The sequence below is a fragment of the Bicyclus anynana genome, chromosome Z (assembly GCF_947172395.1).
Source record: "Bicyclus anynana chromosome Z, ilBicAnyn1.1, whole genome shotgun sequence".
Taxonomy (NCBI): Eukaryota; Metazoa; Arthropoda; class Insecta; order Lepidoptera; family Nymphalidae; genus Bicyclus; species Bicyclus anynana.
Window position 1 is genome coordinate 842684 of NC_069110.1, and position 25364 is coordinate 868047.

The 25364-nt window shown below is 37.2% G+C and overlaps 1 protein-coding gene across 3 annotated transcripts in view; it reads right to left on the reverse strand.

Annotated features, from left to right (window-relative positions):
- Window positions 1–10694: 10694 nt before the first annotated feature.
- The window catches only part of LOC112050442 (intermembrane lipid transfer protein VPS13B), a 108295-nt gene continuing 93625 nt past the window's right edge, over window positions 10695–25364 (reverse strand). For all 3 annotated transcript variants that reach the window (XM_052890491.1, XM_052890489.1, XM_052890488.1), the window contains exons 77-88: window positions 25127–25201; window positions 24318–24472; window positions 23818–24052; window positions 23222–23439; window positions 22645–22780; window positions 22267–22474; window positions 21414–21484; window positions 20929–21116; window positions 18405–18560; window positions 16873–16968; window positions 16398–16475; window positions 10695–15281 (exon numbers count right to left, since the gene is read on the reverse strand). In XM_052890491.1, coding sequence (XP_052746451.1) covers window positions 15111–15281; window positions 16398–16475; window positions 16873–16968; window positions 18405–18560; window positions 20929–21116; window positions 21414–21484; window positions 22267–22474; window positions 22645–22780; window positions 23222–23439; window positions 23818–24052; window positions 24318–24472; window positions 25127–25201 — 1787 coding nt within the window. In that variant the 3' untranslated portion in view covers window positions 10695–15110. The remainder of the gene's footprint in view (window positions 15282–16397; window positions 16476–16872; window positions 16969–18404; window positions 18561–20928; window positions 21117–21413; window positions 21485–22266; window positions 22475–22644; window positions 22781–23221; window positions 23440–23817; window positions 24053–24317; window positions 24473–25126; window positions 25202–25364) is intronic.

Here is a 25364-nt window from a genome sequence, read left to right on the forward strand (position 1 = left end):
TTTAAAGTAGTGACGGACGAAGCAAGCAAAGCACCTGATGGTAAGTGGTAAACCATGACTCATAATAGAGAACAAATGATAAGGAACACATATCATAATATTACAACGCGATGGGATATCCTCAAGAGAGGAAGACGTATGGCATCTAAAAAGGTATCAGAAAACCGTTACTTGTCAAGTAAACGATAATTTTTATTTTGCATTGCTTTTGCTTTACACATCAAACCGTCAGTCTAACATTTGTATGTACACCATACGACGCCTTTGACGATCTCTCTGGAGCAGAGGGGGAGTTGGTTCTGAACAGCGAGCTAGTCTAGTGGTAACCATCGGTCGTGGCTAGTTACCACCCTACCGGCAAAGACGTACCGCCAAGAGATTTAGCGTTACGGTACGATGTTGCGTAGTAACCGTCGGAAGTACGTGTGCAATAAACATATTGTGCCTTTTTCAGGTAAACCCGCTTCCATAAGACTGCAAAAAACTACTGACTTCAAATAACCGTCTTGCGAAATTAGTAAGAGTTAAAAAAAAGTTAAAAGTGCTCTCCTAGCAGAGTTTACGTATAGTTAGAGGATGAATGAATGAAGTATAAATTATTATTACATATTTATAAGACAAAAAAAATGTTCGATCGGACACTTCTTATTTAAAATTAAGTTAATATTGGTCAATATTAAGGGTTTATTATTATAATGAAGAGAGAGCGAATGGACGTTGCTGGAATCTAGAAATGGTCCCAAGGTGCTGAAATGGCGACCCCGCACCGGAATGTGCAGTGTTGGTGAATCCCCCACTGGGTGGACTGAGGACATCAAACGGGTTGGACAGAGCCGCTGGACCTAGATGCCGGCGGCTCGAGACCGTTTTGTTGGAGGCCTATGTCCAGCAGTGAACGTCCATTGGCTGTTAATGATAATGATTATTAATAAATATTACATACGTAATTGACAGAAAAATCAATATTTACAAATCAGTTCAACGCGTGGATGCAGCCAGTATTCTTGCTACTATTCCACGTGAACATGATTTGTATAGTTATTAGGATAAGTTAGTTTCTTAATGTGTTTTTCTCAATAAAAGCGATGGAAAAAATGCATACGACAAAATAAATATACCTACGTACTCGTATATCGTATTTACCTGTAATTATCTGGCGCATCCTTAAGATATCTCGGTGAGCTAGGTATTTCAACTACTCGAGATATCGAAGTTAATTCACAAACAAATACTTGAATAAACTTTTGTACTGGAAAGTAAATAGTTTAGATTTCCAGAAAATTAACAATAACGAACTTGTTTTTTATATAATGTTGTTTCTTTTAACAACATGTTAGAGTGACCATTAAAATAATCTTTTACATTTATATTATTATATAATAATATGTGTGTTTGAAATAGATTGTGTAAATAAAATACCTGGACTTTTACTCTAACTAAACAATCACATTCAATGTTATTGCGCTGTTGGGACTATGGGACACAAAATTTCCACGACCAGTACAAGATTTTTCCAGTAAAATAAATACAGTAATTACTGATAATTGAAGTCGCTCAGCTCTGTCCCACATTTAGTCGCACTCAGTAAACATTAAACAATTAAGTATATATTTTATACGTGTAGTTTATGACTTGTCTTAAATAATGTATCCTCAATTAGCATTATTTTTATTTTATTTATAGGTTTAGGTTACAATTTAGTTAAATATTAATGTAGTTCAATATTTAGTTAGTGTAAATAATTATAAATACACATGTTTTAATAATTAAAAAAATATAGTAAACTAGAAAAATTTACGGTTTTTACCAATAGATCGAGTGATTGAAACAGTGGGTACGTAATTTAGTGTAAATTAATTGCAGTAGGCGATATCGATTCAGAGGAGAAGGATAATTTTAATGCATATTGGCAGACTTCATATACTTAAAGAATTAAGAAAAATCCTGAGGTATGCAGGTTTCCTCACAATATTTTTCCTTCATGAGATACGTGATACTTAATTTCTTGAAATGCACATAACTGAAAAGTCGGAGATGCATGCCCCGAACCGGATTCGAACCTACTCTCTCCGAATCGACGGCGAAGGTCATAATATCTACTGGGCTGTCAGGTCGTTCTGATAAAATGGATTATGAGGATATTAAAATGGTTATAAATGTATGACCATAATTGTTGAAAGATTATGAAAGAGTCAAGCCTCCTGGGAGCTTAAATCGAAAACGCTGCCTGATCCCTTAGGGCTTAGAGTTAGAAGTATAAAAAAACATGGAATATTTCTCTATTTTTGATCTACAAAAAGTTCAGTTTCTGCTGAAATGTTCTCACATGTGGGTAAAATGTGCATTGTACATTGTACAGTACCCGCATTGACCTCAGGAGATCGATGAGTGTACTAAGGCGCGTTTGGAACTCTCGTAACTTTAATTTTAAGTTTTCGAATAATTATTATCACCATTATCTTAAGTTTAATATTATTACCTGACGTTTCGAAAGAGCTTGTAAACTAAGCCTATTTGAAATAAATGAATTTTGACTTTGATTTTACTGAGTACACGTATATCTTCTAAAATACAGCACTAAATTGGATTTTTTGTGTTTATCATAGAACTTTAGAGAGTTAACGTAGGATTTAATAATAGTTAGCTTTATTATTTGCATTATTTGCACAAGAAAGAAGCTTTTGTATTAATGTGCGTAATCATGTAGGTATGCTTTTGTAAATTACTACTACCAGTACATTTTTGTTCCCACAACTCACAGAAATAAGGCTTATCAACAGTATAGGTTCTCATGTGTATGTCCAAGATACTATTTTCTGCGCATGCATAATCATGGTGACATAAAGCATCAGTTTGAGTAGATGATCCCAATATACACCTATCTGTTTACTTTATAAACATATTCATTGCAATGCGAATGTAGTCGCGCCCGCGGGGATGTTACAAGGTGCTTACTTTTCAATTAGTCCTTTGTGATTCACACCTGAAGCGTGATGAGTAGTTAATGTAGGTGTCTACTTAAATATGGGCAAGGGGACTAGAATTTTCGAATTTTTCCTTATTTTAAGTGACTTTGTCGGTATGTTAGGTATCTACCAGGTGACATTTTTCCTTGCTTACAAATATTCCGCACGTTTTATAAAATTAATCTAGTCATTCAATGTAAACCTGTTTCATAGCCTTCGAAAAACCCAGAATATTGTATTTTTTAACTGGACAAGTGTGATTTGGACTCGCCCACTGATGATTCCGTATCAATTATTCTTCGTCCTAAATCAAATACTATACTTTATAAAAATAATAAAAATCTCAAGTGCTTTAGCGTTTTGTTTATATGACGATAATACAGCAAATTTTATAGTCCTAGGTTATTTAGTTCGTTCTCAATCCATATTTGGCTCACTGCTGACCTCGAGTCAACTCTCAGAATGACAGAATTCGCTGGTCCAATGCGGAATGGCTTTACACATGCAGAGAATTAAGAAAATTCTCTGGTATGCAGGTTCCTTCATGATGTTTTTCCTTCACCGTTTGAGACATGTAATATTTAATTTCTTAAAATTCACACAACTGAAAAGTTGCATGCCCCGGCCCTGATTTGAACCCACAACCTCCAGTATCGGAGGCAGAGGTCATATCCACTGGGCTATCACGTATCTCTAGGTTACTTAGTCCTCTTTGAACTTTAATTATCTTGAGAGCGTCGAAATATATTAAAATGAAGCCGGTGGTCCCGGCCATTATCATTAACATCTGATAGTGGCTTCAGCCCAAGCACGCCAAGCCGCACTGGAGTAACGTGGTGGGTCTAAGCTCTATATCCCCTCTTCTATAAGAAGGTAAGGGGGTATCTGGAGGCCGTGTCGTGGGACGTTAAACTAGGCTGATAATCATAATTAATAATATTAATTATAAATTTTACGAGTACCTATATTATGCAAATATACCTACATTGTGGCGCGCCTGCTTCACGGGTACTTGGTTTTTGTGGCTAACTAATAATTATTATTTTCCCAAGTTTTTTTTTATATTACTCAGACACTAAAAGCACTTCTTACTTGTGTGCCTAATGTGTCTCGATTTGCTTCTTTATACGCTTTTTTGTTTTTACGCAACTGGTATATTTATATGATAGAGAAGGTATGGTAGTGGAGTAGTATTTTTGGAAACTGCACTTCCAAAAGCCATTAATATAATAATATTTTACAGTTAGTAATAATAAAAATGAAAATCTCCGAAAACTCGATAAAGTTTTATTTTCATTAACTTTTAGTTTATAAAATTATTGCTTTTTTAATGGTACTAGCGGACGCCCGCGAGTTTATCTACCCTTAGATCCGTCCCCATCTGGCCCTATTGCAAAATCTGTTCATAGTGGAATTCTATTTACTACCTCCGTGCCAAATGTCAACAAGCGGTTTTCGAGATATCGTGACCTTTCGCTTTTGTATATTAAAATTTTGACTACGGAATCCTAAAAACGAGAAAGGAAATAAAGAGGCATCGTAAACCCTAACGTCCACGTTTAGACTAGCGGCTAACGCCACCAGAGAGTGTCAGCCCTAGTAGGAAGTTAAGGGATTGCAACATTTGCTTCCGCGGAGACGCAAATAGTTCTCGCCGGTGCAAACCGGTTCATGGCAACACGGGCGCGACGCCGGGCGGTAGGCCAACCGAGATAGGGTCGCCATTTCTGCCTGGGTTGTCTTGTCCGATTTTCGGGACTTGTTCTAGTTTAAAGGACGTCCGGGAAATGTCCGGGCCTGGCTGTATTTGTTGTCCGGGTTTAACAACTACCGCATCTGTTATGGTTTCATATTGTGATATGGTATGATGATACTGTGAAACAACAAAAACTAGAAAAATGAATGGGGATGTCAGATCTTGATCACGTGACCTGTCTATAGCAAATGTCATTCCCATACATCTTTCTAGTTTTTAAAGCGTTAGCGATCGTAGAAAGAGAATCGACGTGCCACTTGGCTAGGGGGGCTGGTTGGTACAATATAAATTGCAGCGGTCATTTGAAAATAAATAAAACAAACGTTGTAACTCTAAAACGCCCGTTGATCAGTGGTCTGAACCTTGTCCTGGTTGCCAGATGATAGATATGGCAACCCTAACTTAGACCCGACTTGCGGCTCAACCTAGTGTCAGCGGGAACCTCAACGCTTTCGGTGTTAGGGAAAACGATATTACAGTTGTGTGCGAGTATACCTAGCTAGAAAGGAAGCACAAAAAACTCAGTGTCACTATAGCGATAGGTATCTATACATAAAATAAAACTGTTACAGGTAAGATTCTGTACATAGAAGATATTTTTTGAATAATTGTAGGGCATTTTATATTCGATACTGAAGTCAAAAATACTTTTTTTTATTTCTTGTCTATCGGCCTGTCTGATGTCTGGCCGTCTTTTTGCTGATCGGGCATCACGCTGAAACTACTGAATGAATTAAAACGACATTATTTGAGATCATAATATGGAGAAGGTCATAGAATACTTTTTGTTGCGATAATCAAATCAGAAAGGGTTGAAATAAATAAATAATAAGTAAATAAATAAATGAATACACATCACTATCTAGCCCCAAAGTAAGCATACAGAGTAGCTTGTGTTATGGGTGCTAAGATAGTTGATATTATAATATTAATATACAATTATATACTACATATAAATACTTATATAATGTATAAATACACACAGACACTGGAAAACACCCATGCTAATCACACAAATATTTTCCAGTTGTGGGAAACGAACCCACGGCCGTGGATGCAGAAAGCAGGGTCACTACCCACTGCGCCACGCGGCCGTCGTATATAGGGTTTGAAACTGTACGTCCGCTAGTATACATATACATAGAAAGACATATACCATAGTCTCAGACCAATTATCTTCTATAGGACCTGCCTCGCTAGAGGTTACCCCTAAGTCTATATAATATATGATCATGATCAAACGTGTTAGTCCAAACTGCATCTATAGAGTCGTCGTTTCATTGTGTTCAAACTACATGTGTGTAGTACGATTTAAAATTTATAGTTGTGTGTAGTATAAGGACACAGGATATATTTTTTGGTGTTAAATATTTCCGATGTTTGAGTTTACCTCGTCCCCCTCAAAAAAACGACAGACAATTCTGTTGGTGAATTTGAGTGCGATACAAGTCCAATAAAAAGGAATTGGTCTGCGACAATAGTCCAAATACTTAAGAACCCGTTCCCCGTTCTTCCACGTTAGAGCATCTGATGGGCCCGTGCCCCTACTTGTGTGGAAGCCGGAGGTTTGCACACACAGTCCAAGTACAAAACGTAATTTATTGATGTTAAATAATAATAATAATAATAATTTATTTGCCAAATTGTGGGTTACAAATAGATCTTACAATAATAGTATTCCACACAACGATTTCCAACACAGTTTACCGAGAAAATCAGCGTGCAAATTTTTACTAATAATAGTACTAATTTAATAATAGTACTAATTTAATAATAGTACTAATTTAATAATAGTACTAATTTAATAATAGTACTTATGTTATACACATTAATTAAAAATTATTTACAAGAAAAAATATTTAAGTAGATCCAAAAATTAGATATAAAGCATGAAAATAGCGACTGAGGAAAATATAAAATAAATGTCAAAATGTCAATTGTCAATTTGCAGTAGTAATTATTATCGATAATACATTTAAGTTTAGCTGAATTACTGATAAATCAAATTATATATATGTTATGTATAATTTGATTTATCAGTAATTCAGCTAAAATTAAAAAATCTTTCGTAGAGTAAAAACAATGAAATAATAACCACTCATGTAATTTACATTTAAATGCAGGAAAAGTCAATTCTGTGATCGAACTTGGAACTCTATTATATATTTGAATTGCCATACAAAAGGCATTTCTTTTAAACAGAACGAGTCTCATTCTTGGCGCAAGTAGTCTATTTTTGTGTCTTGGTTCTTTACTACAGGATATCATGAGGGATCAGCTTTTCTATAATATATGAAATGGATATTAAATTATACTTCTTGTTTACCAATAGCTGTGATATTTAGTTTCGAAGAATAAAAAATTTAAAATTTGTTTAGAGTTTAAAGCCACGTAATGTCAAACCATTGCACAGCTGTTCCAGATACATCACGTAGTTATTACTGAAACAAACATTTTAGCGAAGTTATAGTTTGCAGTAGGTACTACTACTCGTAGCTACATAACATGTCAGTCATGTGGCTTACTGGCTTATAAATAATAATATATAGATTTTGTAATTCTTAATATTAGGTGCTCTTCCACAATAACTTTGTTAAAGTTGAAAAGTAAAAAATATCAAAATACTTAATCTTATTCACGAGATTATTGCCATGTGAAATGTCGTTTTACGATAGTTGTTTCAGTCAATGGTCATATAGCGAAAAGCTGCCAGTCGCGTTAGTAATTGAGCCCTTTTGGGTAGGCATTGTTTATTGCATCTATGAAGTGCATGCCACTGTTCAATTTACTTGTCGGGACCTATACCCACCTAAACTGTCTGACTAGGTACACATATCTGAAAGTCTTGGAGATCAAGTCGAATAGCTAATGTACTGAAAATGGTTTTCTGCTCTACTTTATCTATTTATAGCCAAGCGTTTGTCCGTACATCTTGTTATTTGCGCGGAAGACGCTTGTTAAGTAGGTTAAATTTACAAAGTCTACTGTGTGATCATTTGTCCTTGTACAAAGGGATGTCAAACATCAAAAAATATTTCAAATGGACATAATAAAATACCACAATGTATAAATAAATATGATGATTGAAACATAAGAAATATGATGAGCTATGGTTCCGTATAAGAAGGCTCACAGTCACACAGCGGATGACGGAATGAGCTATGCAGAAATGAGGATATCCGCTAAAGAAGTCGCCGACTTAACTCAACGAGTCGCGAAGCTAAAGTAGCAATGGGCAGGGCACATAGTTCGAAGAGCCGATGGACGTTGGGTTCCAAGGTGCTGGAACTGCGATCCCGCACTAGAAAACGCAGTGTTGGGCGATACCTAACGGGGGACTGACGACTTCAAGCGAGTCGCAGGGATCCGCTGACACAGGCGAATCAGGATTGTGATGTTTGGAAGCCCTTACAAAAGGCCTATTGTCCTGCAGTGGATGTCTATCGGCTGATATAATGATGATGATGAACTATTATGTTATACCTAAGTAGGTACAGTTGGCACGTGGCATTTGAGTTTGCCACCTTGAACAAAATTCACTCAAGAAATGTTATTTACTTAATTAAGATTTCAATATCAGTTGGCATAATAACGACCGTCATAAAAAAGTTTAATTTTCCGCTAATAGTGAGGCAGTATAATAGCGAACATCGCTCTTTATTGACAGAATTGTTTTTATGCAACTCTATTGAGGTTGATGAAATTAATAAACAGAACAATACTCGCTGTAACAGCTGTATACTTAAATATAGAGGCGGTGACTAGGTTTTTCGGTAACCTTTTCTGTAGCCAATAGGTAAGTACAAAGATATTATGTATGTAATAGGTACCTAATTGACACATTTATCTACTAAAAAGAATTAAAAAAATAATGCTCTTGCTCTAGATCTACGTTTGTTTAATTTAAATGGTAATGAAAATCGATTTTTAGTGTTTACATTAATAGAATATAACTAGAACTCTAACAAACTTTATAGTACCCGACCGAGTAGTACCACTAAATCCGACCGATAAAAAATGTGTAGGTACTCTGATCTGTTATATACCTAATTGGGATAAAAAATAAATGAAAGAAAATATTCACATTGATACACATAGGTTGCCTAGTTAAATTGTAAGTATTAAGTGATTAATTTTCTTTTTTTATTTATTTTATCTCCTTCACTCATTGGTTAATTAAAAAAATGTTCACTAGTTATTAGAGTATACCCAAAATAATTTAAAAAAAATAAAGGTTGCCTGCTTTCACACTGCAACTGTGAGGTTGTCTTCAGATACTTAGTCGTTAAATAAGTCAAATGAAAGCTTTATGCTTAAATAGCAGATGTCGGTTTCACTCACGTGATTCCCGTTCTCGTAGGAATAGGTACGGGAATAAAATATAGCCTATAGCACTCCCCGATAACGTATCATTCTGCTGGTGAAACAATTTTTAAAATCGGATTAGTAGTTCCGAAGATTACCTGCCCCTTACAAAGAATTGTTACAAACTTACAAACTTTACCTCTATTAGTATAGATTTAATTGTATCAGATTGCCGATTGATTTTGTATGAAATTTCTTATACCAAATAATTCATAGATGACGGTAGAAATATATGTAGAAATATATATCATGCCTGATCTGCCTGCACGTTGGCACGCCCTAGCACCGTTTGCATCACAACCAACCCATTGAGCTAACATTCTTAGAATATTCCATTCGTCGCGAAGGCAGATGGAACAACGAAAATGTTGGTGAAGAGTGAAGATGTAGAGGATGAATGTTCCATCTCTGCTTGTGTTTACACTAAATTAATTTGAAGGAGTGGGGCCATAATGAGCATTAGATAAACATTAGATAACAACACAACAACTCATCTATCTTGAGTTACCATAAAAAGAAATATTCTTTTAGTTTTCCTTAAGTACAGACCTTAATTCCCTTCTCCTCTTTTTTTTGTGATCGTTTCTTCGTTTCTGATGATTGTGGCGGTGGCCATATTGGTGGCGCTTGTGTGTAGACATTTGTCCTATGAGACCTGGTATGCCCATGTATCGTGTTGGAGAACGGCCTCACAGTCATTTTTAAACTAGTCATTTTAAAGCAAACACATAGGTACGAGTAGGTACCGTCGAGATTTACCGAGACTAACGAAAGCTTTACTCTAAGTAAAGAAGGTTCTTACTAGGACATGGGTATAATATAAATACCTAATATACTGGAGCCCATTGCCCAGTTTCCGTTTGTCTGTAAAGGAATTCGATAACAGGTGACCTGTACTTAATCTGGCTGATGAAGATAGACAGGTCTCTTTGTTGACGTCTATTAGGATTATTGTTGCAATTCTGCAGCGATGCTTATCCTATTCTTGAAATCATACTTGCTTAGCGATCAGTTAGGATCTGGGTCAGTGACGAAACTAACTATAGTAACGAATTCATTGAATAAGGCCAAAAATAGTCATTGTTATTTTTGAAACTTTTAGGTAAGAAGAAGTTATGCACGCTTATCTTGGGAAGTAAGCAAGTATGTAAACAAATATAGTGGTATATGCATTCCTGTCGAAAATAAGTTGCGAAATAAATAGCCCATAATGTCGGTATTTAATTTATCAACTACTCGTATTTTGGTCTTGCAACTTATGTCTCGCCTTAGTAACATCGCTTGAAATAGGGGCGCGAAAGGGGTACTTGAAAGATAAGGATGCACATACCAACTTAAAAAGAATGTAGAGTCTATGATTGAACCTATGTTTGGGGGTTGACCCACTCCAATCAGAAGGTCCATTTTAATTTGTATATATTGACGGGCGGTTTAGGCCAAATTTGTAGTTCCCGGCCTACCAAAGATGTCATAGACATAAAAAGAAAGAATAAAAGAAGTTCCTCGTTCCAAGTGTTTGTCTTCATCGCCCCCTTCAGCATCCAGACCCATACCACATTTACGGAATTTGCTGGCGGGTACAAATATTAAAGTAAAACCTCTAGACCTCGTATTAAACATCTTTTATTATACCAACAATTACAATATTTACGCCTATCATAAAACACTTCTAAATAAAATAAATATAAAAGTCTTTTATAGAAGAAACTTATTTATAGAAAGTTGGAAAAACAACCGTCATCAATGTGATAATGAACGGGTTAGAGGGTGGTCATATCTTACCTTAACATTTATTACTTTTACTAACGTTGGGAGATTGGAAAATCCTCAGTCCTTTTACTCGTAAAAAAAGTCTGCGGACAACAGTGAAATATTTTCGTTTACGATATATTTAGAGTTTTGGTAAAAAGTATCAAATAAAGTGCGTTCTTTGAGACCAGGTAAGGGATAATACTAATTATTGTTACATCTTTAGAAAAATACTTTTTGAATAATACAAAAATATAAGCTGCAGTAATATACCTACTTAACAAGAATTAAAGTAAATTAAATAATGAAAAACACGACTGCCCTGCCTTAGTCTGGATCTGGGTTTTAATATCTACCCTATACACCCAAATCTGTCCAGTCCATTTAGACAGTGTCATAGGACAAGAAATAGTTATGCCACTGTTATATAATGGGGTTCATTCATTGATCTTATAGTAAAAGGACGCACAATCATGTAGAAAGTTTTAAAATTATGGGTAAAGAAAATTATACCTAACGACCTGTAAATATAGTCAATATTCAATAAAATACCAAATTGAGAACAAATTCAACCTTAAGGATCGAAATCTAGGTTGCATTTGCAAATGCGACTAATTGAATTGAGTGCCAAGAAGTTGTGTTTGGCACTCATTTAGTGGGGACGTTTTTTGATCGCTGATTGTGCATCCACTTTTTTATAGGAGATGGATGGGGTCATTACATTATAATAATAATGATAATTTCTTTAATTCATGTTATACACCCAAAATATACAGATAATAATTGAATAATAAATCTATAGTAATAGTAATTAAATAATAATTAGCTATTGTAGCACGTGTGCTACAAAATAATAGAATACAAATTTTGTCCTTTATAAGGAAGCTTAAATTTTTGTAACCAATGCCATGGAACTATTTAAAAATTAATAAAATAATCATTGTAGCACGGTTTACCGGTGTGGTAAAATACATTACCAAACGACCTGTAGGAGAATAGCTTTGTGATATGGTATAAGGTTTTATATTGAGTAGATGGGAGTAGGAAAACACATTTATTACATACAAGTTAATGAAAACTAACTAAACAATGCACTGAATTTATTGGGCAGTCGCGAAAAGAGACATAGTCATAAGGTACAAAGTGATATTATCCACACACAAAAGAGTAATTGGGACTCAGCTCCACAACATCCTTTGGCACCGCATTAAATTCTTATATGCATATTATACACGTTTATATTAAATAACACAGTCTGTTCCAGCCTGCTGAATACAATAAGAGTAAGACCCTGGTAAACCCGGGAATGTTCTATAACGAAAAGGAATAAATTAACAGATTTACAACAACAGGGTAATGTATGGATAATCTTACCACTATTAAGTATTGTTACATCATTACTTCTTTGTATACAATTAGGATTCTGACCGTAGTCTTAACACAGGAAAATACTGCCGAGTCTATTATATACAATCTATTATTATAGACTGTGAAACCTACGAATTCGTTATAATGAAATAAAAACATTCGTTTCAAGACTAATGAATCAACCATCGTAGGCCAGAAATGAAATTTTTCTTTCCATTCAAACGAATATCTACAGGTCCACTTTCCTGCTAAACTAATATTAAAACGTTTATATAAAATTAATATAATAACATAAATACACAAATATTTACGGAACACCCTGGATAATATTCGCCAAACATTCAGTCCGCTCGTGAAGTTGCAACTCGCTGAACCAGCCCAGCTGAAATAAGTTATTGTTTTGTGCCGCCTTATTATTCAAAGCGGACAAGATGTTTAACGCATACTATACGACAAAATTTTTACATTCACAAAATATTTAAATACGTTAAGTTTCTTCTGGGGCGAAATGCATACATACAATTTATTTGCTAGTCATTATTACTAATGGAACGTATTATTAACTGGCTCGATGGTTCAGTGGTTAATTTCTGTGAATTCGGATCACGAGGTTCTGGGGTCTGGGTCGGGCTGCGAATTACTGAGATCTCCTTTCACCCCCCACCCGTGAACACATTATGTCAACTGCATCAGAAGAAACTTTGTATAACTTTAACAAAATTCAAGTATCTTAACACAAGCTTACTTAATCAGAATCCACATTCACTAATCAAGTTTCCCTTGAAACTAAATAATAAATAATGTTTTGTATATTATTATAATTGAGATCATAGTGATATTTTAAATCGCCGCTACATAAGTCTTGATAATATTTTATTAAAAACTTTGTCATGGAGCTACAAAATACATTACAATTGACAAATTTCTTAATCGAAAAGATTCTTTTATGTGAATTATTTATCTGCTTTGCAATCATCCGAACAAACCGATCATCTATCTCTCGTTCTTCTATTACAAAGAGTGAGAGGAAACAAGTTACTGTTTTGTATTTTAAATATTACTTCTGTTGTATCAAGTTAGCCTTCTCAAAGAGAATAAATCATTTGAATTGTCTAATTTCGTAATGGGAGAATCTTGTCTTTGTAGCCTACGTTCAATACGAAGATGGACCACAAAGGGAAGAGATCTCAATTAGGACAACATCCTGTTGTCCCGATAAACAGCCATATTTAGGCTCTAGTATCTTGAGGACAATAGTATAATCCTAGACTTCCACGAATGTAACAGTCCTGTATAAGATTTTTCGACAAACGCTTCGTCTCCTATAACAATCTTTTAAATTTATACATTTGTATGTAATGGATTGAATTTATTTACCGCCAAATTACTTTTTTTAACACGCGGTGTAGCGTGGAAATAGAAAAGTAAGCTTGTTGTTTCTTGTATGACATGAAATTTTAGCGAAGCACCACATATATTTGCGTACCTCTACTTATGAATAAAACTTTGGACACATAAGAGTACTAATCTAGACATTTGTAATACTAAAATCTAGACACAGAAATACACAGAACTGTAATTTATTAGAAAAACACTCATAATTATGTTCTGATCACCCAAGTAATTTGTCTGTGATTTGGCAATTGTGTTGACGCATTAGCGGATGCGTCGTACTTTTAAAATAGAACCTATGGCAACAGATAATAGCCGTGTATCCTTCGGTCGACATTTTTTTATAATACTAGTAAAACCAGCCCTCCAGGGTTATTATGTACCACCCAAATAAAGAGTCACACACACATTGTTTTTCATCATATTATCGTTTTTGTGAGTATAATTATTACAACGAATATACCTTAGCTACGCCATTTTACATGAAGTGGCAGTGATTTTTCATTTTCACGATCATCTAACATAAGTAACGGTTTTCCGTTAAAATAACGTAACTACTTTCTACATCCACTGCTATACTAATGCCAGTTTATGTCAAAATAATTTTAATATTTGTCATTTAGTTGAAAACACAATGTTGGGTGATTGTAAAAACAAAAATATGTTGAAAAATTACGTAGTGATTAATTATTTGAATAGTACACCGATACACATAATAATCAAGCTGATGTAAAATAAAAAATCGCCCGCCATCGTCTATAATAAAGCAACAGTTCGCAGAACACACTCGCAATGAAGCATTACTTAGTGCCCGTCAACTTGAGTCATAGGTGTTAAGCCACGTTTCTCTACAATTTTACCGCAACCGCTGCCTTCGGACAGGAACACAGCACTGCTGCTTGTAGTGGTCACGAAGACCCTACAACTAGTAAAATGCGCTACCCTCCGCCGGTCAAGGCATGTGAAACTTCACATGTTTGCCTCTAGGTTGCAATGTTTATGGTAATTGAATTGTTGTTACAATGTTAATAATAGGTGCAATTTTTATTATTACTTAGGTAATCAGATTGCCTACATCTTAGTTTATAATTGAAAACGGACGTTTGAAAGGCTCATCCACATACTACGTAACATCAAAAACTGGCACAACCTTATAACCTATTACTGAAAAGCCAACTGACAGTTAAAGTTTTCTGGAAAAGTAGGTTTTAATTTGATGCATTGCCAAAAATCAAACAAAATGAAAATTATCTTTAACTGTAAGATGCTTTATAGAATTCGTGTGGTAATTTGACAAAATACATACTAATAAATGCGTTATCACTGACGGCGCAAATGCGAATGGATATAAGAAATGCAACAATAATAAATGCTGTGTTTTTATGTAAAAAGAGGAAAATTTTATCGGCTAACAAGTTCAAGAAACAAGAAATATAATAATAATATAAAAATGGTAACTGAAATCCATACATTCGTGGGTGTGCCAAATGTGGAACACGGCACCGCTGCGAAGTCTACAACAGCTGGAAGTGCGCCGCGCTGTTGTGCTGCAGCGCGGCGGCCAGCGCCGCGTGCAGCGCGTGCGCGTCCGCCGGTGACGTCACCACGGACACCACGCGGCCCTCGGCCACCGTCACCTCGGAGCCGGTGAAGCGCGCCACGCGAGCCATCGCCGCGGCGCTCATCTGAACACCGAACAGTACTAAATCGCAGGAACTACATGAAGCTCTCATTTTACTTTTAATGATTTGCTGCGTTTTACTTTTATTGCATACATTGGAATGCATTTTATTTGTAACCGACTTCAATAAAAGGATTAAGTTCTCAATTCGACGCGTATGTTTGTCGCGTAATAACTTCTTCATTTGTAAACCAATTTAGAAAATTCTTTTTTGTTTGAAAAAGTATACTTCCAGATTTGTCCCATAAAATTTTTATGAAAAGCGGTTCAGTATTTTTGTGTTAAAATGAAAATAACGAAACTGTCCGCATTGTGACGCTTTCGTCACTTATGCTAGGATACACTAAAAACAGAAAAATTAAATCTTTTTAACAAAAAAATTTAACCGACTTCAAAATCACAAATATAAACTAAAAAACGAATAATAACATCGTATGAGCTACCTTTTGATCACTTTAATTTTTTAGGTAAAATGAAGGTTTTTTAGAGATTAATTTTTCGTTTTTCTTGCAGGCGTCTATCAAAAGTTTTAGTGATTACCTTTGCCTTACTAAAGCATGACATGACTTGAACTTGAGTTAGATCCGACTGACGGACAATGATGATGGACTATATTTGACGACTTACGCCCCGATAGGGTAATTTATTTGATAAAAATCTATCCTTAATTATTTAAATAAATATGTAGAGAGGTCAATTCTGTATATGATATATATTTTCCAAAATAAAAATTACTATCAGGGGATCATTACTGATCGATACTTGGGCCAAAAATGCAATTAGCAAAATTTTTGTCTGTCTGTATGTTCGTTATAGAAAAAAAAACTACTCAACGGATTTTAACGAAACTTGGCACAATTATTCTTCATACTCCTGGGCAGGTTATAGTATACTTTTCATCACGCTACGATCAATAGGAGCAGAGCAGTGAAGGGCAATGTTGAGAAAACGGGAGAAGTTACTCCATTTTCACAGCGATACTGGTATGGTAGATGTAAGGGCTGGATTGAAGAGGTCTAAGGGCGGACGAAGTCGCGGGCGTCCGCTAGTAGCAATTAAAATTTCATCTTTCTAAAAATATTATAAATTTTTCAATCAATATATCAACACGCTCATTTACCTGATATTCGTTTTCATTTTCGTTAGGTGTACTGAGACGAGGTTCCGATGTCCGGGGTGATTTCTTTCGAATTTGTATCTGTCAAAAGCCAGTAATCATTGGTTTCTCTTTTTAACAACAACAACCTAGCATTAACGCTAATGCTAACTATAATATATTTGCGACTGCGAATTCGCTTGTTTGTCATTATATTCAATATAAAATCGATTATAAAAATCCTGTCACAGAAATCTGTAAGTGAGAAAGTAACATTAACATGGGCTATATTAACTTATCATCGTATTCATACGGGTGTCCAATAGTAATATAAAAATTGGTAATGAAAAATTAAAACACATTACATTTATGTACATGTACATTTTTGTTTATCACCTACATTATTGAATTCAATGGTTGAAATATAATGGCGTAAGAAAAATTTCGAGTAATCTATTTTGTAGTATAAAGAAGTGCTAATAGTAATCGGTTACAGTACCTCAACGGTTGGTCCTTGGAAGGGCTTGAGTGTGCAGGCCTTGCAATCGATCATTTCTTCAATGTTTTGAGATTGGGGGTCGATAATCACCAAAAACTAAAAAAATAAGATAAGATTAGAACTTTTATTAAAACGTTTATTCATCAATCAATCAAGACTATATACGTGATAGGAATAATAGGGATTGTTTCCGTAAATACAGAACAATAATGTGCTGACCCTTCCCGCACGCAAGGGTTGACAAAAATACCACCCGAGCGCCAATGTGGCGATTGCATTGATGCACAAATACCCACACCTATACCACCTATATATACCACAGCCTTACTTGGTTTATACTGTTTACCAACAAATAAAAAATTAGAAAGAAAGGTAGAAAACGCATGCCATTTCTTAACTTATTTGTTTTAAATTATGTATTGTTTGTTTTGTATAGCAAGTGGCAAAGTATCGAGGATCCTCCGCGAATAGCCGTGGCCGCGCAGCGTCCGCACGCGTTAGTGGCGATCGGATCTCATAAAGCAATTACTTGAGGCGATGTAGCAATGACATCTGATCGCCTCCGCCGCGTGCGGATGCTGCACCGGCTCGTCGATGTGAACACGTTGCTATGTGGACGCCTCAGTCTGGCCTTGGATTTTTTTTTGTTCTCATGCGATCAGTCGACAGACTATGACTTATCAGGAGGTGTTATAGATTAAAGGTGATGGTCCAAAATTGTATGGAGCCCAGTTTCAGTCATTGTACCCTGGCGGAAATAAAACTATTTTCGATTATACAAATCTACGGATTGATTTTAATTCTTTCGAAATAATATTGATTCTCGCCCAAGAAATGTGACACTAATATGGATAATAATGGCAGATTGATGACGTTTTCAACGCAGTAGTCGTTTTGATGTTTGCAGTCAATTGTCATGCCATAGCTGCTCTAAGGGCGCCATCTTGATATAACACAAAAACTTGGTTATATAATGATTTATTTATTTTGCTCGAAAAGTCGACGAAAAGTCGACGAACCCATGCGACAACGTCACCCAGGTCCGACAAAATACTCTCTACGTACGTTTCACCCCGAAACCGGAGCATCCTCAGGAGATGTTGACTCTACAACGTGCAATTGCAAAGTTGCAAATAAATCATTATATAATCATGATTACTGGCGTTACTTTGCGGAAGTTCGCAAAGTAACGCCTGCTTCTATCCAATATTTACAAAAACTTGGGTTTTAATTTTATTTATTTCTTTTTATTTAGTTAGTTATTCACTTCCTTGGATTTTAATAAAATCCTTGTATTTTTAAGTTTTAATTATACAGGGTGCAAGAGTGAACCTGAAATAGACCATTTCCTTTGGTGCCTTATATTTTCAAATTTTGTACCAAATATGGCACGCGGACATGATGATGAAAGAGGCAATAATAATAGCTGCCAGCGTAATCATAACTTTGGAGGTCATCACCGGAACATCTCCGGTGACGTTGCAGTCCAATCAAAAACGTAATACAAAGAATCCGTAACCAACTGAACGTACCCTGTGCGTGATTATCAAGTAGATCTCCGCGTTGTTGCGCTGCACGCTGAAGCCGGCAATGGCAGTCAGCTCCGCGAGGCGGAAACACCAATGCACACAGTCGCGGCGCCAGCTGTTCGGGACGCTCCGAGGTGTAAGAACAGCGCTCAGACGAGGCTGTGCATGGATAATAAACAACATTTAAGGCGTCTTTTTTTATTCTGTACAAGATAGCCCTCGACTACAATCTCACCTGATGGTAAGTGATGATGCAGTCTAAGATGAAGCGGGCTAACTTGTTAAGAGGAGGATGAAAATCTACAGCCCTTTCGGTTTCTACACGACATCGCTTGGCGATACGTCTTTGTCGGTAGGGTGGTAACTAACCACGGCCGAATGCCTACCAGCTAGACCTGGACCGATTAAGATAACTTCAATCGGCCCAGCCGGGGATCGAATCCAGGACCTCCGTTTTGTAAATACCACCGCGCATACTACTATTTTCTTCAAGCCATTACTTTCATAGTATCGCTCTCTCTTTCGTCCCACCGCGACGAAAAAGAGCGATATTGTCAATTGTAGTGCTATTGGTCTACATTTGTCTTTCTCTCGACTCAAGATATTTCCTGAACTCCTGGTGCGCATCATCGACCTACTGATGTTAAGCAACATGCAGACTGACTCGCTGACTTGCGCGTGCCAATTTAAAAAAAGTTGTTACCTCATGGGCCCTTTATTTCCCCACTAGCGGTCGCCCGCGAATTCGTCCGCGTAAATTTCGATGTCAACTTTACTACTACCCCTACCCTACCCCTACCCTACCACTACCCCAACCCTACCCTACCCAACCCCTACATTTACCCTACCCTACCCTACCCCTACCCCCACCCTACCCCTACCCTACCCCTACCCCACCCTACCCCTACCCTACCCCAAACCTACCCCTACCCTACCCCTACCTTACCTACATCCTACCCTTATCTTACCCCTACCCCCATCCTACCCCTACCCTCCCCGTACCCTATACCTTTCCTACCCCTATCCCACCCGTGCCCCTATCTCACGCCTATCCTACCCCTACCCTACCACTTCCCTATCCTACCCGTACCTCTACCCTACCACTACCCTACCTCTACCCCTACCCTACCACTACCCTAAACCCGGCCCTAAACCTACCCTACCCTACCCGTACCCTACCCTACCCTGTAACTTTTCTATCTTACCCCTACCCTTAGCAAAATCGGTCCAGTCCTTCGAGAGTGGTAGTATGACCAAGAGAAAGAGACTTCTATGCTAATAATATAAAGAGGTAAAGTTCGTGTGGTTGTAGGAGGTAATCTCTGGATCTACTGGACCGATTTGGAAAATTGTTTCACCAATAGAAAGCTACGTTATTTGCGAGTGTCATAGGCTATGTTTGATCCCCATATTCATACGGGAACGGGAACTACGTAAATGAAAGCGCCGGGCGTCATATAGCGGAATTTCTGCGTCTTTTAGAAATTTTGTATTATCTCCGAAACTATTTAAGTAATTAACATACTGTAAAGGGCAAATCTTATCTCTATAATATCCTTGTGATTATTAAATAATTTATTTTAATAAGGATTAAAGTTTAGTTGTATAAATAATGACGCAAACCTAAGTATATAAAATTAATAATTTTTATAACACAAAAGGTACTATATCTGCTAATATATAGAAGATACATATAGTCTCCATACATTAATTTCAATTTTACACAATAGTTAAGGCAGCGCATTCGAATAAGTCTGTTTAAGAGGATTTTCAGTCCGACCTGTATGACAAAAACTGTGATAACTCGGCTAATATATATGATACCAATATAATAGCCTATAGCACTCCCCGATAATGTAGCATTCTACTGGTGAAAAAATTTTTTAAATCGGACCAGTAGTTCCGAAGATTACCCCATTTAAAAAATGTGACAAACTTACAAACTTTACCTCTTTATAATATTAGTATAGATAGTATAGATAAATCTTGCCTAATATAGCAGAACATAAAAAAATAAGAGCAGCTAAATATTTCTCCTTCTTTGATCTCTGACAGTATGAACTGTAATAATAAAGGGAACACCTACACCTAGCACATGCTCCTTACATGTTATGTTGGTATGTTTATAAGTGATTTCCCCTTAACATTAGGGGAGCCATCTGCTTAGTCCATCAAAAGAGAGCATAGATGAATTTGCAAAGATCGTAGCAAGGATGTGGTCTCTGCCTACCTCTACGGTTTATTTTATTTTATCTAATTACGCATGATGATCTCCTCTCATAATGAGGATTGGCAGACTTCACACACACAGAGAATTAAGAAAATTCTCTGGTATGCAGGTTTCGTCACGATGTTTTCCCTAACCATTTGAGACACGTGATATTTAATTTCTTAAAATGCACACAACTGAAAACTCGGAGGTGCATGCCATGGACTGGATTCGAGCCCACATCCTCCGGAAAAAGAGGCAGAGGTCATATCCGCCAGTCTATCACCTCACAAACCTCACAAACCAAATGGCAACTACCTTCGGCACGAGATCCCAGCCAGTCTGCTGCAGTAAACCGTGTCCGGCGTAAGCGACCAGGTCGGCTGTGGCGCTGAGCGGCTTAGTGATGGCGCCCAGCAGGCCTCTGCGTAGTCCAGTCGCGCCACTACTGCTCTCGCCCACGGCCACGCCCACGACTGGGTGGTGGGCTAATCCACCAACCGCGCCTGTGCATTCCAAAAATCCAACGTCAAAACTTGATCAACCATCATCATTTTACGTATATACTATACGCATATACGTAAAATACATACACTAGCGGACGCCAGCGACTTTGTCCGCATGAAAGTCGATGTAAAGCCCTATTTCGCTCCATCTATTATAATATTGTCGCATGTTTACATGACAAGGGGTAGGGTAGGGTTTGGTAGGGTAGGGGTAGATTAGTGTAGAGTGGGGATAGGGAAGTGCACATGAGTCGAAGCGAAGCTTGATCGGATTCGCTAGTATAAAATATAAATTACCAAGAAGGCAGACAGCAAAATTTCTACATCCTGTCACGACTCCTTCCATCAAACTCGGGGGTGGTCGCCTCCTGTATTAAATCAAATAACGTTAGTAGAAATCTTCATTAAACAATGTCTAACCTAGTATAGCACTGCTAATAGGGTAGTTGACTCATACTCGTATTTCTTGATAAAACGTTGTTGTCGGATCTGGACAATGTTTACCAAAGAACGGTTGAGATGACAGGTATGTATTTATTTTAGAGTACTATAAATGTTGAGCTCTGAAGTATTTTACAGTATTTACATGTTTTTGGAAGCTTTTAATAAGTGTTTTCATGATTATTCTGTCGGCTTTGAAGATTATGTTGTTCAGGTTACGTTTACGTTGTCACTATTCGTGTTGCCATGTTGGAGATAGTGGCGCTTCTATTAATTTCTACTTTTTCTTGCCAAGCTATAAAGTTTGTGAGTTTTTTGGGGGTAATCTGTGGATCTACTGAATCTATTTTAGAAAATCTATTACCAATAGAACGCCACGTTATTTGTGAATGTCATAGGCTATATTGTATCATGTATTCCTACATTATTTAGTAATTGAGAACGCTTTTGTTATTATTGTATTATTAGTGTGTAAACTTAGCAACTGTGGCGGTTGCATTCCCGGAAAGTGAAAGTGATAAGTGGAACACTGATACTTGACGAGACACGTGAATGAGACATTCCTTGAAACTTTTTGCTCCAAATGTAATTATACCCCAGATCTATTACAGTTTTATCTAGGAGTTACTGAAGTAAGTAACTTAAGTAACCATAAAGTTTTTGGTCCTTCGAGCCAGATTTTTTAATATATATAATAAGGCGTATTTACCTCGCTTGTGCGGCCCTTCTAGCATGATCATCGTCGCCAGCTAGCAAGTCCAGGTTCCTTGCGAGCGACCCAGCGGCGGCACTTAGCGATCTGAGCATGGCACCAGCTGCCGCCGAAGCCACTCCTCGGATTCCTCCCTCCGCATTTCCTACTCGCGCTGCTAATGCACCTGGGGCACCCAGTAGCTCCAAGCCACCTACTACCCAACCTGTATGAAAAACGATTAAATCAAAACTAAACAATAAGACACGATAAGAGTATTTCTGCTAAATCACACACATATATCGAGGCATATATACCTGCGAAACACACCAATCGGATTATTCGGACATGACGTCATATAATTATCACTTTTCTTGATGGGGTTGTACAACTAACCTGCACCGAGTATAGCCGCAGACAGATAGTGCACAGTCAGCGCGTGGGTAAGCTGCGCCCGGGTAGTCATCACGTTCTGCAGCTGGAACGCGCTGAGGCGAAGCGGACTCTCGTCTAGTGCTATGTATATTCGTACCTAAAAACCGAAAAAAAAATAATAGGTTGCTTAATTCAATTTGCAAAATTCCCCAAGCCAGCCATAGACAGCCAAAATCATTACCCTTCCTTTTGGCTTCGCCGTAGTCGGGTATAAAAACGAGTGAACCACACGAATGAAGTAAAACTTCTTTCAAAAATAAAATAATACATAATAAATGAGAAACTTCTAAAATAATAGCGGTTAGTAGCATCTCTCGTGTCAGACTTGCTTTACTTCACAAGCTCCTAGCCGTCAAAAGATTGAACTGGGGCTTGGCTTACTGGTGTTGTGTCGTAGTTTAGCAGTGTTATTACATAAGGCGCTTTTCGATTACATTTTTTGTAACACGATCACCAGCTCGCTCTCCAGCGTGCGTAAAGAAGTTTTACTTCAAAAACAAACACTCAACTTGATATCTTATTGAATCTACATTCTTACCGCAGTGTGGACAGTCAAAGTCCAATTTAACGGGTGAATGTACAGTCTTCCAAATCTGATTGGTCGTTGCAAAGTGAGGAACTCAGCGATTGCCGTCGAATCCCAGTTCGCGTTACTGTGGCTGACGATCAAGTGGTACAGCCCAGCAAGGGCATCTACGTACGCGTCCTCTATATACAGGGCTAGTGGCCCCACTCGAATTTCTATCTCCGACACATCTGTGTAAAAGATAATCGTGACGATATACAAACAATATAAAAATACACAAGAGGAAAGGAAACCCAAAGAAGAACAGATTAGTGTGAGAAATTAGCAAATGATATGTTGATGAAAGTGTGGATAAGTGCAATAAAGACAAGAGTTTGATGATATTAATAGTATTATAAACGCATAGGTTTGACGTTGTAACGATCAGTATCAAATGTTGAAGATAACTACCAGGACTTAAAAAGAACTCTCCGATTCCGGATTGTTTTTAACAATCTCTTAGAAATGTCAAAAGTCAATATTTTGGGTTACATCACAGGGTTGGACGCGGCCGATGAACTTGTACTCTTAGCATAGAGAATCTTCGCGGAAGTTATTCATCTCAGTACCTGTATAACTGCGACAGAACACTGTCCACTTCTCGAGGCACGTTCGCAGAAATATTCTCGCGTCTTCAGTGTTCGTCGGCAAGTCTACGTTCCACATTCCCCAGAGAGGCGACCACCTCTCCGGCTGTTCTATGATCACTTGGGTCGTGGCCACCACGGCAAAGTCGTACTGTTCTGTCGCATACTGAGGATTGTCCAGTTGAACGTTGCCTACGGTTACTGTTGTGACGACATTCTGTTTAAAAAATATATAATATTGTCTTTAGTTTCAATACAGTACGAAGAATAGTGGGTTTAGTACATTTAGTGCGATGTAGGATGTGCTTTGAGAGGTTGGCCACAGTCCATAGGGACATTTCATTTCTGTTTCACTTCATCTCTGAGCACGCAAGTTGGTCTCTGCTAGGGACAAACGCAATAGAGAGAAAAGCGATATTGTTGCGAGATCGCAAATATTATTATAAAAAGCACAAAATAAAATATAATTAAATTTATCTTACTTCAGAGTTAGATTCCACCAATAACGCCGTTTTCTGCAGATACACTGCCAACAATGGCAGCACGTGGCCGGAAGTGCCGAAAGTCACGCCGATGTTGTCGACAGTGCAGCTGACTTGCTCGATGTTCCACCACGGTTGATTGCTGCTCGACGCAGCTGAAAGGAAATGATAGTTTCAACAAAAACCACTCAATATTCTTATAAGAATTCACGTAGTGAATTATTGGGTCACTCACTACTTCACATCTGCGCTCAGTACAGTTTGCGAACCCTTTGTCACGGAACAAAATGCCGACAAACAGTGGACCCCACATTATTAGTGTCAAGTCTCAATAGAGACGTCAATCGGAAGAGGGCAATTTGGAAAGATCTGCAAGCCGGTGTTGTCTCGATAAATAGGCGGATGCAAAGTGTTGCATTGCATGTTATGTAATCTAATGTACCTAACTTCTTATGTTTACTATTATGAAATCGTGACTTTAACTACATTAAACGATGTCACATCGCCAATTCAAATTATCAAAGCCTCATTAGATTAAACCATACTACAATTGCTGTATATTACATTTCGCTTTCACCAATAAATTAACTCTATAAAGACAGTACGAAATAGTGTTGTGAACCTTATCATCTCCGTCACCTTATTTTGTAACGCATTCACCAACTTACTTCCCAAGTTCCCGAAAGCCTAGCCAAGATTTACTCTAGATTCTTGCGTTTTCAGACGTCATAAGGCACAACAAAAAGGTAGAAGAAAAAAAGCTATTTGTAATGGCCAGAAGACTTGAAAAAAATATATATATAAATTACCTGGCTCTTCGTCTTCGTCATCAAACGAGTTATCATGGTAATTTCCTACCATCGAGCCCTCCACATCGTTCGAGTCTGTGAAAATAATATTACTTCATTATTTAGGATACTGTTTTAAGATTCCGCTTCTCAAAAAGAAAACACAATTAATAAAATTACTCTGTTGGCTCTGTGGCCTTTTGGTGGACTACCCATATTGTGGTAGATATAAATATAAGTCGAGCACACAAGTGGGAAC